Raw genomic sequence first — 14758 nt, forward strand, 5'->3', positions numbered from 1 at the left:
CCAGGGGAAGGATACTGTAAAATCCATTCCCTCCCCAATCCAGGGGAAGGTTACTGCAAAATCCCCATTTCAACCCGATCAGCTGGGACTTGGGAGGCAGAGAATAGATGGGGGCAAGGCCAATCAGAATTTTTACTACCGGTTTTCCGAACTACTCAAAATTTCCGCTACCGGTTCTCCAGAACTGGTCAGAACCTGCTGAAACCCACATCTGCCTAGTGCCTTAACCCTAGACCAAACTGGCTCATTGTTACTCATTTGTAGTGTATTTGAAAAGTGGTATAAGAACAAACCACATAAAATCTGTACAAAATGTTGATGTATTTGAGGTGCATACAGTCTTGTGAAAGATATGTGCAGTCCCTACATGATTTCTGTGCCTATCATTTGGCAACATCTTTACAGTGTGAATTTTAACAATCTGCATCGCTTCCTGGTTTCTTAGGTCTGAACTGGATTGTTGACTATGTTTATGTGTAAAACATGTCACACAATGCCATGTTATGATTTTCTGTCTAAATGCCAAAAGCTATGCCACAGTGCATTTTAAAAAACAAATCTAACTTAGAAATGTATTTGCAATTCTCAGTAAAAATATGTGATAGTGACTGATCCTAGTGGTTATTTAATATTTATTTAATATTTTTATTCCACCTTTCCTTAACAAAATTTAAGCTAAGATGATTGACTTTCTTTCATTCTCTATTCTGTTCGACTCTTACTTTTTTATTAACTCAGCAAAAATATATGACCTGTCATTTTATGAATTGCTTGAATGTTTTTAAGCAGATTGGATCAAGACTTGACTTTGTAAATATGTGCAATGTAAATATGTATTGTTTTACAAGACATGCATACAAACAAAAACTGGAAATATTACCCCAGAGTTTGCAGGAATCTGTTCCTACCTTTTTAGCATTGGTACCTTCCCTTGGCAGAAAAAGCTGAGTGAAGACAAGTCTACAGTATGATCTAGAAATAAAGGGTATGATTTCAAAAAAGTCTTTAAAAGGATGAAAAATACTCCAAAATGATTAGGGGACTGGAGACTAAAACATATGAAGAATGGTTACATGAACTGGGCATGGCTAGTCTAGTGAAGAGAAGGACCAGGGGAGACATGATAACCATCTTCCAATACTTGAGGGGCTGCCACAGAGAGGAGGGCGTCAAGCTGTTTTCTAAAGCATCTGAAGGCCAGACAAGGAATAATGGATGGAAAGTGACCAAGGAGAGATTCAACCTAGAAATGAGGAGGAACTTTCTGACAGTGAGAATAATCAACCAATGGAACAGCTTGCCTTCGAAAGTTGTGGGAGCTTCATCACTAGAGACTTTCAAGAAAAGATTGGACTGCCATTTGTCAGAAATGGTGTAGGGTCTCCTACTTGAGCGGGGGGTTGGACTAGATAACCTATAAGGTCCCTTCCAACTCTGTTAATCTGTTATCTGTTATTATTGTGGATATTATTCTAGGTCAAATATGATAAGACTTAGAATTGCCTGAAAAGTTTTACTTTTAAAAGTTCTATTAATTTGGCCTTCTTGTGCAGACCTCTAGAGATTTGAAAAAGTTTGCATCAGAGAAAGAGTTTCTTCCCTGTTTTCTGATTAGAGTTAGAATCTCAGCCAAAGTAGAAGAATGTTCTGTTAATCATCCCAAACTCTTCCTTATTCATTTCAATTCCATTTAAACAGTAGCAGAGGTGATAACAGATGATGATGGCAGCCTCATTAAGACAACAAATACAATTTCCTTCCTTCCTTGAATTGCTAGTAATGGAAGTCCCAATGGAATTTTGCTTCTCAGTTCCATTGAGCTGGAATAGTTCCACACTGTCTAATAAGTAAATTCTAAAAGGGGAAATTTGGAAGAACAAGGTGACTTAAAGGAAATTTGGAAAACCTCAACTGTTTCCAATAAGGTAGAAATAACAAATCTTGTTTGCAAAGCACACTGCTAAGTCATAAGGGACTTATCCCTCACTAAAAGCTGTAAATATTTACTGTTACATTAATACCATCTTTTAAAAATGCAATATGGTTGTTTTTAGTTTAGCTCTAGATGAATAGTTTTCATTTTATGCATGACCATTTAAGCAAGGGGAGGGAAACAAACTCACTTTCAGAGGAAAGAATGTGGAGCCGCACTTGCTTTATATTTCATTCCAAAATATTCATACAGTTTATTATGCTTTCGCAGCACTTCCTTAACTCATTTCAGATTGGTTATGGCAGTCTTCCTCAATCTGGTGTTTCCACTGTAGTCCTACATGCGCTACAGGTGATCCTCATCTTACAACCACAATTAGAATCAGAGTTTCCATTGCTAATCAAGGTTAAAGGGGAGTTGTATACAATTTTGAATGGGACGTGGTGGCTCAGACGCGGAGTTTGTCGATTGAAAGGTCAGCAGTTCAGCGGTTCGAATCCCTAGTGCCACATAACGGGGTGAGCTTCCGTTACTTGTCCCAGGTTCTGTCAACTTAGCAGTTTGAAAGCACGTAAAAAATGCAAGTAGAAAAATAGGAACCAACTTTGGTGGTAAGGTAACAGCGTTCCGTGCGCCTTTGGCATTTAGTTATGCCGGCCACATGACCATGGAGACATCTTCAGACAGCGCTGGCTCTTCAGCTTTGAAATGGAGATGAGCACCACCCCCTAGAGTCGGGAACAACTAGCACATATGTGCGAGGGGAACCTTTACCTTTTATACAATTTTGCAATGTTTTTACAGTTATTAAGTGAATCACGGTCATTAAGTGAGTCCAGCTTTTTCCATTGACTTTGCTTGAAGAAGCCAGCTGGGAAAGTCACAAATGGCGATCACATGACCTCATGATGTTGCAGCAATTGCAGATACATGTTGGTTGTCAAGTACCCAAATTCTGATCACATGATCAGGAGGATGCTAGGACGGTCATAAGTGCAAGGACTGGTCATAAGTTACATTTTCCAGTGCCGTTGTAACTTTGAACGGTTGCTAAACAAATGGTTGAAAGTCAAAGACTAACTGTACATATATATATGTGCATACTATTCTCATCCTCAGCCAGCCCTCCTTGCATTTGAAAGTGTGCTTCAACACATTTGGGAGGCATCAGGCTTTGAAGAAGTCTACCCAATAAGTGATAAATTTATTATCAGTTAAATATAAATGTTCTACATAATTATTTTTCTTTCTTTTATCTTTATGTTTCTTATTGGTAATCACTCAAAAACCTGTTCTTAGCTAGTGTATTAAGAATGTTTGACCGGTCCATTTTTCTGAGTGAGTTTAGAAAATAATCAATTTAAGTTGCATTCTGATAATTTTTTTTTAAAGGGAAAGAGAGAGGGAGAAATGGAGAAGTAGCCCTTCTGCATTTGGAGTTTCTGCCATTGGTGATGACCTTACTTTCCCTAATATTTTTGGTATAATATTTTCCCAAGAATTTTGAAGCCCGTTTTCATCTAACAATTTTGTGAGGTAAAATCGATTAAGACATGCAAAATCACTCAGTGAGTTTAACGTCTAAATGAAGGTTTTTATAGCCTGGATTTATTGATGAATTTTAGGTGATCATGTGTTTTGTCTATGGCCTTATGCTACATCAAGGAAATGCACCACAATGTCTCTCATAAACCTCTTTTAAATTTCTAATTGATGAGAGTTCTCTTCTATATTTTTTGGTAAATAAAATACCACATAGACACAGAGACGAGCATCACCTATCTTCCTTCAACAAAAAGTTCTCAGTTTGTGTCCAGCTAACAGCAATTTAAAATTAATTATAGGCACCCCATCTTCATACACGTTTGGATGTGTAGAGGGAATGAAGATCCCTCTTCTTTTTCCACTGTAGCGCTGGGAGGACGCTTCAGGCTCACGTCACTCATCAAAATCTGCTAAATTCTCACTATGTTAAGGGCGCTAAGTCACATTCTTGAACTCCATATATGGCGATGCTGTTGTTTTGCATACCATACGAAGAGTGGTATCATGACAAAATTATTATCTCTGAAAACTTGATTACATACCAACTAGGGGCAAAAGGAATCCCAGAGCTGGCTTGAGAAATCAGGGAGAGTTGTAAGCAGAATTTCTTAGCTCGTTTGATATTCAATATAGTAGATTACTTGGATTTTAGCAACTGAAAAAGAAAACAACAACCACCATGGTGGTCTCTTCAATATGCAAACATGCTCTATTCTTCAATAATTTCCCAGTAACAGGCTTTCCTCTTTCAAAAAAATAAATGATTTAAATTTAAGTTTCTCAGTTTTCAGACTGGTAGGCAGTTCTAGATTAAATTTGTTCCTTGGAATAGATCAAATCAGAAAATATTTTGGTGAAGAACAAACAGGTTTTACAGCTAGACATTCAGTATTAGATCACTTTCTTATTTTGCAACATCTACAATAAGTGAAAATATACTTTTAAGTCCGGATCTACACAGTATGCAATTTTATCAATTTCAGAATCACTGTTGTACTTATTGCTACACATAAGGTAAAAGGCAAAGGTTCCCTTCGCACATATGTGCTAGTCGTTCCCGACTCTAAGAGGCGGTGCTCATATCCGTTTCAAAGCTGAAGAGCCAGTGCTGTCTGAAGACGTCTCCCTGGTCATGTGGCCAGCATGACTAAACGCCAAAGGCGCACAGAACACTGTTACCTTCCCACCAAAGGCAGTCCCTATTTTTCTACTTGCATTTTTTTACGTGCTTTCGAACTGCTAGGTTGGCAGAAGCTGGGAGAAGTAATGGGAGCTCACCCATAGTGCAAACTTAAAAAATAATGGATGCCTGCTTCTTCTTATATAAAACTTTATGAGAACTCTAGTTTAAAAATTAGGTGGATGATGTGTTATTATCTTAGATACCAATTGGTCTAAAGCAAACTTTATATACTCTAGTTGCATATTGTAAGATAGAAGCACTCAACATTAATTATGCAAAATTGGTGTGTGTATATACAGTATATAATAGTAATAAAATGTAACTATTATGTAATTGTAATATAAATATAACAATTAAGTTTTATATAGTCACACACACACACACACACACACACATACACATATACATACATATTTGCTAAACACCCTAAAATTCATGCTTACCCAATTTAAGACGTTTAGATCTTCATATATATGGGAGTGTTTTATGCATGGCACACTTGATGTTGTCTCTAGCAACAAAAGTCAGCAACAGTCCTGCAATCCTTGTATTACTTCAGCAGTACATTATTTTACCTATTTTCAGCTAGTGTGCAACACTGCCACTTTTGTTCTGAGCCCAATGGGATCATATAGGTCCTTCACTCCCTTTAGAGAGGATGAAAAATTATTTTTTAAATATATTGCAGATCCTTTGATGGATTTGTGTTCCCAACATGGACTTAAATCATGAGGCTGTTGTGACTAAAATTGAAACTGATATCTGGCCATGTATCTTTTTTACTGGTTGAAATTACATTTTTTCCACATTTTACATCAGGAATTGATGCCTCTGATTTTCATTTTTGATTTTAAATGATGACTTGGTTTCATCTACAAAAGTGCACATGAAACCAAAGTGCTGTGGTTTCTCCCTTAAAGCAATCCTGAGGTATGTAGACATACAGTGGCTGCCTTTAAACAGTGTGCCAAGGAACTGGCTCTCAAAGATGTTTTCCGTTTTCAAGCCAACTAAATATTTGAGTCAAATATGGTTCCTAAATTCAGAAGAGCTTTAACTTGACAAGAGTTAATGCTCTTCCAACAGTTGTTCTGGAGGGGAAAATTTGGAATATCCTATTTGAACAAAAACTTTGTCCCTATGATGAAAGAGACCTTAACCTATTAACCCACATTTTATTATATTTATATTTATTATTGCTCTCATGGTAAAAGATGCCTCGCTGAAGCTAATAATACCACATCTAAGCAGACTTCCGATTCACCTAGATCTACTTTATTTACAATTGTTATTATCTAGTCACTGTAATTTTATTTCTTTTAACAAGGTTTTGTTTTACTATTTATTAAATTTAGCACACTTCAACCAATTTCAATATCATAATTATTGGGTTTTACTGCATTTTTATTCCCTGTCTCACAATTCTTCCTGCTTTTGAGCTGGTCTTTAATTGTAATAAAGTACTTCTACTAACTTCTGGTCAATTTATAACCTGTTTTCCCCAAAATAAGACATTCCCTGATAATAAGCCCAATCGGGCTTTTGAGTGCATGGCAATAAGGCCAAGGATTTATTTCAGGGTTCAAAAAAATATAAGACAGGGTCTTATTTTCGGGGAAACACGGTATTATGGTGCCAAATGGGAAATAGGTTATTTGCCTCTGAAGATATTTCTATATTAAACTCAAATAATATTAAAATAACGCTACGAAAATACAATAAGCCAGTTTGATATATTCAGTAAGGCTAAAAACCGGGAGACTGTGAATTCTAGTCCCACTTTAGGCATAAAGCTGGCTGGGTGATTAGGGGCCAGTCAGCCTCTGTCAGCTCTAGGAAGGAGGCAATGGCAAACCACTTCTGAAAACTGCAGGCACTTGTCCAGGGAGTCTCTGAGAATTGGACACAATTGAAAGGAAAAAAAATATAGTTCAGCTAATGACTACTTGTTTTGTTAAAGAAAGTGAGCAAATTGTTAGTAACTGCATACCCAAAATTATGTCGTACTGTAAGAATGGAATGGGACTTACTTCTTGATTCACACTAATTTTGGCAAGTACAACACAGCAAGCCAAAGTGTTCGGAAATGCACTGTATTCTTGGCCTTTATTTTTAACCCAGAAATCTGACTCTGGGGAAAGCTACAGGTCCTAGCTATCAATCATTCTTTGATCCTGCTAAAGGTTCCCATGAATGACAGTTGCTGTCTTTTCTCATGCCTATTAAAGGTCTAAGCCTACAGTTGAACCCACATGTTTCAGATTCCTGCATATTGATGAAGCCTAGTTGATTTCTAATGACTTCCATTGACAAAATTACAGACCCCAGCTTTGATTCTCAAGTGTTTTTCCCAAACTTTACTGAAGTTATACCACTGACTGTCTTTATTAAGATAGCTTCTTCTTAATAGAGACATTTTCTTAGACATCAATCTGTATTTTATAACATGATATAAATAATTCTAATAGTTCTAACATTTCTGTATTCTGTGTGACATATTGATGAATGTGCATTATGGATATAACTTATAATGAAAGATTTCTCATATTGCTGTAAGTTAATTTTATTTATTAGACTTTAATTTATGGCACCGTTTGATGGCACATAGAGTTTTCGGCCACCAGCTGTAATTTTGCTGTAGATTAAGATATAATGGAGCAAAAAGGCAGGTGAACACTATGAAATAGATGCAGATGTATAAAACTTATATGTAAGTCTTCTTTATTCATCAATACAATCAGAGTTGAAAATCCTTGCTGTTTTATTGTGATCATTGGCTGTGCAGTTTGGATGTCAGCCAGTATGATTATGTTTGGAACTAAGCTCTCCCTTTTTAAAAATAGCGATAATATTTAATCAATGAATCATGTACCATCAACCACACCTGACATTGTTGGGTTTTTTTTGGCATTTAGATTGGAAGATTGATTATTGGGCAGAATGGCATTTTATCCACTCCTGCTGTGTCCTGCATTATCAGAAAGGTCAAAGCTGCTGGGGGGATTATTCTCACAGCTAGTCACTGTCCTGGAGGACCTGGAGGAGAATTTGGAGTAAAGTTTAACATTGCCAATGGAGGTAAGAGTTATTGTGATGCATCTTATTACAAACTGATTTGTTTTTGTTTTTTTAGAAAAAACGTAAGGTCTGAAAAGAAATTTGCCTATTACATTGCCTATTACATTCACCATCTATAATCACATAAAAATGTAAAAATAATGTCTGTCTATATCTGTCTAGCCAGCCAGCCAGCAACCCAGCTATCTATCTTAAGACGTCTTAGATTTAAATACAACATATTAAACAATGTTTAAAAGGCTTGTAGACTTTTCCAACTATTTGTTTTTTGGAATTAAAATCATTGAATAGATATGTTTTCATCTCTCTTGGTTCGAGGCATGAGATCTGTGACAAGCAGTCTGATGTAGTAGCCACAGCCTCTGTTGATATCAGCACAGCTTCCTGTCCCAGTAGATTTCTAAAATATTGTTTAGAATATCTAAAATATTATTTTACTTATAAATAAATAGGAATCTGATATACTACAGCAACCCCGTTTGGATCTTCTCCTCCAAAAGTTAACTGGTAGAATGCATCCTGTATGGGGAAAAAAATGTGACAAGGAATATTCTCACCAGTTTTTCCTATGGTAAATTAAATATGCTACTCTCCACATAGAGCAGAGGTCTTCAAACTTGGCAGCTTTAAGACTTGTGGACTTCAACTCCCAGAATTCTCCAGCCAGCTCTGCTATGGCTATGCTGGCTGGAGAATTCTGGGAGTTGAAGTCCACAAGTCTTAAAGCTGCCAAGTTTGAAGACCTCTGACATAGAGTATGGTAGCCATTTTGTGAGAACATTGCAAGCTCTCAAAATTCTAATATGCCCATTGGCTGCAAAATTTTGTACATACGAGCAATAGCAATAGCACTTAGACTTATACACTGCTTCACAGTGCTTTAGAACGGGGGTCACCAACCTTTCGGACCTCAGGGACCACTAAAGTCATAATTTTAAATCCTGTGGACCACTAATATGATCTGCCTAATGACTGGCTGGGTGGGTGTGGCTCAGTGGTCATGTGACTGGGTGGCTGTGGCCAACTCGATGTCACTCATGTCGAGGGGCGCATTGTCAGTCTCTACTCGCCCTTCCCCTCCCAGCCACTCCTTGTCTGCCCGCCCAGGCTCCTTAGGGCCCCAACAGGAAGCAGTTGTTGGAGCTAAGCAGCCACCACGAGAAAGAGTTGGCAAAACAGCTGGCTTAATTCAAATTGGATCTGACTGAGAAGAAGGCTCAGCAGAAGCACCTCACTGAGGATTAGGAGCATAGGCTTTCCAAACAGAGGGAAGACCTGTGGGAGTGCAAGGCCAGGTACCGGCGCCTAGAGGCTCACGGGTTGAGATGATCAGCCAGTTCCAGGCCATGATGCAGTCCCACTGGAACAAGGCCTTCTGGCTCTTTGCCACCAGCGGCACTTCTCTCCAGCCTTCGCCCAAAGCCCCGCACCAGGAGGTCTGAAGTAGACCCCAAGTCGGAATTTCTGCCCTCCTGACCCACACAAAAAGACCCCAAAGGGGGAGACTCTCTGCAGCAACACAAATGTTCATTGCATGTATCCGGCCCAGGGGCCATAGTTTGAGTACCCCTGATTTAGTGCAATATAAAAAATGCAGATAATTTTTCTGTGGACCAAAATTTTCTTGCGGACCACCAGTAGTCCACAGACCACCAGTTGATGACCACTGCTTTAGAGCCCTTTCTAAGCAGTTTACAAAGTCAGCATATTGCCCCCAACAATCTGGGTCCAATAATTGAACTAGATTGAAAAAAAAAATCCTACTAATTAATATTTGCTGAGACATTAAACCGAAGGAGTTTAATTTGATTTTTCAGAAGATTCAACATTGGATGTTCAGATCAGTTTTAATCTGAAGATTTCAGAGACCATAAAAAGCTCTAATAAAATATGTACTGCTAAAATACTATGTTAATTTAAACTATTGTATATCTCGTAATAATACATAAAATTTATTTTGTATTTAAAAGCATTTAATCTCTGTTTTGTGGTGATATTCAAGAACTGATAAAAGCTTATGTTTGTATTATCTTTTCAGGTCCAGCTCCAGATGTTGTTTCTGATAAAATTTATCAGATCAGCAAAACCCTTGAAGAATATGCCATTTGCCCTGATTTGAGAATTGATTTGTCTCGGTTGGGAAGACAGGAGTTTGATCTGGAGAATAAATTCAAGCCTTTCCGGGGTATTGAATTCTTTTCCATAGTGTGGAAATTTGCAATTAAAACTGAAAAGTTAGTCCTTTAAAAAGTTATTGGCATGGTAGTATATTAGAACTGAAATACGAAATCCAGTATGGAAATGTGACTTTTCTCTTGTTACCCAACTGTTTATAAGTTTCATATAAATTTTAGTACTATAAAGGCAATACCATATTGATAATGAACTTATTCTGGCTGTGATTGAAATTCAAACCAATATTTAACTTTCTGTTTCCCTGGTTCTTGTTAGCTTAGCATTCCCATTCTACATATTTTTCTTTAGGCATTTTACTTCTAAACTTAAAGCATGAGTTGAAATTTCAGTTTCTCATTCTACAGCTTTTGTTTTACTTTGCTAAATTGATTATGGATTTTTGTGGTCATTGTGTTACTAAGCCACATAGTCATTTTATAAAGTTTTTTCATTTGTGGTTTTATTTTAGACTTTTTGATATCTTATTGATTTTTGTTTTATTCTATTGTGTGCCAACAGTTCTGGAAGTAATATAGTGAGTTTTAGAACTTACAACCCTATGTTTTCTTGTGCCTTTATCAGTCCAACGTGATTATTACTGCCCAGAGCCCCTGTCTGAGGGAGATAGGCGGTTAAGAAATATGAAATATAAATAAATAAATTAAGCATGTCTTAAGTTATTCCCTTGCTTACTCCTAGAATATCCAAAAAGCTAACAATACAATTCAGAGTTGACAGGATCAGATAGAAATTATGGCTGACCAAAAACATTCAGTGGGACATTTTGTGAAGTAACCCTTTAAGTAAAAAACCCTTAAAGTAACACTCTGAGGTACAGTAAAGCATTGAGGCCTGTATTCTTGAAAGTGAAACACTCCAAGGACCTTACTAAGTTGCCTGAACATGCAGATACATGGACATGAACAGAATACACTTCTGCTGATTCAGCAACTTTTAAGCAACTTTGCCCTTTTGCATAGTTCAGACAACCCTAGCAAGAATTCTACTATGGACATTGAATTGCCAAATTGAGAGGTGATCTTTGAGGTCAATTCCCAAAGTGTTTATGGCATATATTTTCACTTGCTCGGTGATAAAAGTTTTTATAGTAATAATTTTTATTTGGTGTGTACTTACAAGCACAGTATCCTGACTTATATTCTTTGTTTGATCTTTTGTGCACAGTTGAGATAGTGGATTCTGTGGAGGTTTACCTTAATCTTCTGCGGACCATTTTTGATTTCAGTTCTATTAGAGGCTTGCTAACTGGGCCAAATCAACTTAAGATCAGAATTGATGCCATGAATGGAGGTAAAGAGCACCATTTTTAATGCAATATGTAAACCACTGATTTTTACAATGCTGAAAATAAGATTTAAAACTCATGCAGTAATTAATTACTATTGATTTATAACAGGCTATCCTTCTAAATACATTTGCTAGAGAGTGATCCTTAATGAACACGGAGAAATGCACATGATTTTGCTGTTAAGTATAATATTCAAAATGTCTCCCATATCTCATGTTCTTAAGGGAGTTATGCGTATGGTGAGAGTGGGACAGAATCAGAGAGATGCCTTAAATTTCCTAGTGACTTAATTTTGGAGATGAGAGTGAAGGGGAAAACCCCCTTTCTTCAGCTGAAAACCAAAATATTAGTGGCAGCTTGAAAGCTTAATTAATTAGGGCATCTTTCAGAAACTTCACAATTAGTTGGCTCTAAGAAAAAGCAGTTCTTGAATGACCAGGACACTTTCTGTTTCAATTAACTCATGAAAAGTATTTATAGCTTTGTTCTTTTTGAATTGAAATGACATCAAATATATATATAGAAAAATCTAGCTGCTTAGCCCTTAGGATATAAACTATTTTCAGCAACTCCACATATACTTCTGTGCTAAAATAATTTATTCTTAACAGTGATATAGTTACTTGGTATGACAAATGCATTTAATGGATTATATGTTGAAGAATTCGTAGAAACCAGAATTCTTCAAATGTGGCAAAAATAACTGGGATAAAGGTGACAGATTTAAAAAATACATTATTATATTTTTTTAAGTGTATACATTTTTGCCCACAAACTGGTTTCTTCAGTTTATTCTATTAAAACCTTCAATAATAGGTTTTAAAATAATTAATTACTATCATCTTGAGAAAAGTTAAATATGGCAAGAGTGTTTATACCACAAATAAATTGTTGAAATGCATCTTTCTATTACATTCTTATACGCAAAGTGATAACGCATTTCAACCACTGCCTGTTTTCCATTTGTATTTTTTTTAAATGCTATTCAGTTTTTCTTCTCCCCACAAAAATGCAGATACTATAATTGAGTTTAGATATATGACCTCATACCAGCTATTTCCCTCAACAATTGGCTAAGGAGATATTTTCAAAGAGCCACAAAATTCTTTGCAGAAGTGGAAGAAAATCTGTCTCTTCCTTTAATTATGTTTGATGTTGTTGTTTAAGTAGAACAACATTCTTTTTTAAAAATCAGTTTCCTTTCATTTCCTGAGGCCATTTTTTCTACTGCTCAAACATAAAACTCTTTCAGTGTGACTACTGCTATAAAATGTCCACTAGTAGAATATTTGAATTATATCTGGTATTATACAGCTATTTCTTAAGCACTCTCATGGGTTTTTTTTCCCCAAATAAAGTTTGTTATTTATTAATATATATTAAATGGTATATATTGCTGCCCTGTGTTCTCACTATTTTTATAAAATAGCTGGACTTTCATGTGTGAATTTCCAGAGTACAAATTAATCCAGAATCAAACTACCTTTAAATTAATCACCACACTAATATGTTTGGTTTTTATACAGGCTTTTTATTGAACAAATGACATAAGCAGCTGAACTGGGGTACGCCCTAGTGGGTCACCAAATTATGTGGCTGAAAAAGTGGACAAACTGCCAATTTATATATTCTACAGGTGGTCCTCAACTTATTCAACTGAGTCCAAAATTTCTGTTGCTAAGCAAGGCATTTGTTAAGTGACTTTTGCCCCATTTTACAACTTTTTTTACCACGATTGTTAAGCAAAACCACTGCAGTTGCTAAGTGAATCTTGATGTCGTTAAGTGAAACTGCCTTTCTCCATTGACTTTGCTTGTCAGAACCCAGCTGGGAAAGTTACAAGTGATGATCACATGAACTCCAGGACAGTGCAACTGTCATAAATAAATAATTGCCAAGCGCCAATGTTTTGATCATGTGATCACGGGGATGCTGCAATGGTCGTAAATGTGAAAACTGATCGTAAGTCACTTTTTTCAGTGCCGTTGTAACTGAACAGTCACTAAATGGACGATTGTAGGTCGACGGCTACCTGTACTTCTATAGCAGCATAAAGAACAAAATAAGTGCAATAAATGATTGAAACATCATACATTTGTTTCACTTTTCCGAAATGCCCTAAAACTGAACCAGACATGTCTCTTACCACTCAGTGAAATTACTGCATTTCTTCTACAGTCGTTGTAAAACAAAAAAATAAGTGCCTATTCCATGTGCTTAATGCTGAACCTCTTCTATTTTCATTGATTTATTGATTTTAGTTTGGTTTTACTATTGTTTTTACTGTAATTTGTTCCCTAAATTATTTGGTATAAACAGATCTTTCATAGCCTTCATCTTTTTAAAGGAGATTATATGCATATAAATACAGAGGCATTTTTTTTCGAGAATTGCAGGATACCTTGTTTAATAGAGAGTGTTATAATAACCTCTTTAGTATCTATGGAGATTCTCAGTCATCCAGGTCATAGTTTTCCCAAAGGTGCTTCTTCCAAGAGGCAACTAGACTTTCTGGTTTCTTGGATGAGAAGCGAAACATCTTCAAAGAAAAAACAAGAAAGTCTGGTTGACTCTTGAAAAAGCACCTTTGGGACCCTGTTTAATGCAAATCAAATCCATTTTTTTAAATGCACGAAGGTGTTCATTCTGAATATTTATTTGAAAATGGCCTTTAAATTGAAGGCAAATCCCTTTTGCAGTGATGGGCCCCTATGTCCGGAGGATCCTGTGCGAGGAATTGGGAGCTCCTGCTAATTCTGCAGTTGATTGTGTCCCTCTGGAAGATTTTGGTGGCCAGTACCCTGATCCAAACCTAACATACGCCACTTCCTTGTTGGAAGCAATGAAAGGAGGAGAGTATGGATTTGGAGCTGCATTTGATGCTGATGGGGTAGGTTTGGGGAAACTAACTTCATAACTGAAACTTTCAGAAGATTTCTATCTTTCACATAGATATTGGACTTTTATTTAAGCACAGAAGAAATTAATGATTTAGTTTATCAGTTATGCACCTTAAAACTCCCTCACTATTATGAACGATTCAGTGGTTCAACATTGTTCAGTGTTAAAATATTTAGAGTTCTAAAATATATTGTTTAGTTGCTTACGTGAGATCAGCTGTAGCTTTTTCAACTTCATAACATGTATTGGAATATACATTTCAAGTTCATAATGTATCTCATGGATTTTCCAGACAGATGCATGCATCTCTTTGATAGAATTAGAAATGCTTGGCAGTTAGAATTGGAAAACTGGTAGAAGTTCCTTGTTGGAAGCAATGAAATGATAGCAGTGTTCAGATATCTCAGGGGTTGCCACAGAAAAGAGGGAGTCAAGCTATTCTCCAAAGCACCTGAGGGCAGGATAAGAAGCAATGGATGGAAACTAATCAAGGAGAGAAGCAACCTAGAACTAAGAAGTAATTTCCTGACAGTTAGAACAATTAACCAGTGGAACAACTTGCCTCCAAAAGTTATGAATTCCCCAACACTGGAAGTTTTTAAGAAAAGATTGGATAACCATTTGTCTGAAATGG

The 14758-nt window shown here is 36.5% G+C and overlaps 1 protein-coding gene across 1 annotated transcript in view; it reads left to right on the forward strand.

The window, feature by feature from the left end:
- PGM5 (phosphoglucomutase 5) overlaps positions 1-14758 on the forward strand; it is a 65177-nt gene that overhangs the window by 7746 nt on the left and 42673 nt on the right. The window contains exons 2-5 of the mRNA XM_070938630.1: positions 7577-7739; positions 9778-9924; positions 11100-11225; positions 13923-14113. Of these exons, the coding sequence (XP_070794731.1) occupies positions 7577-7739; positions 9778-9924; positions 11100-11225; positions 13923-14113 (627 nt within the window). The remainder of the gene's footprint in view (positions 1-7576; positions 7740-9777; positions 9925-11099; positions 11226-13922; positions 14114-14758) is intronic.

This window comes from Pituophis catenifer, unplaced genomic scaffold (assembly GCF_029215685.1).
Source record: "Pituophis catenifer annectens isolate HBS135680 unplaced genomic scaffold, rPitCat1.0.hap2 SCAF_2, whole genome shotgun sequence".
Taxonomy (NCBI): domain Eukaryota; kingdom Metazoa; phylum Chordata; class Lepidosauria; order Squamata; family Colubridae; genus Pituophis; species Pituophis catenifer.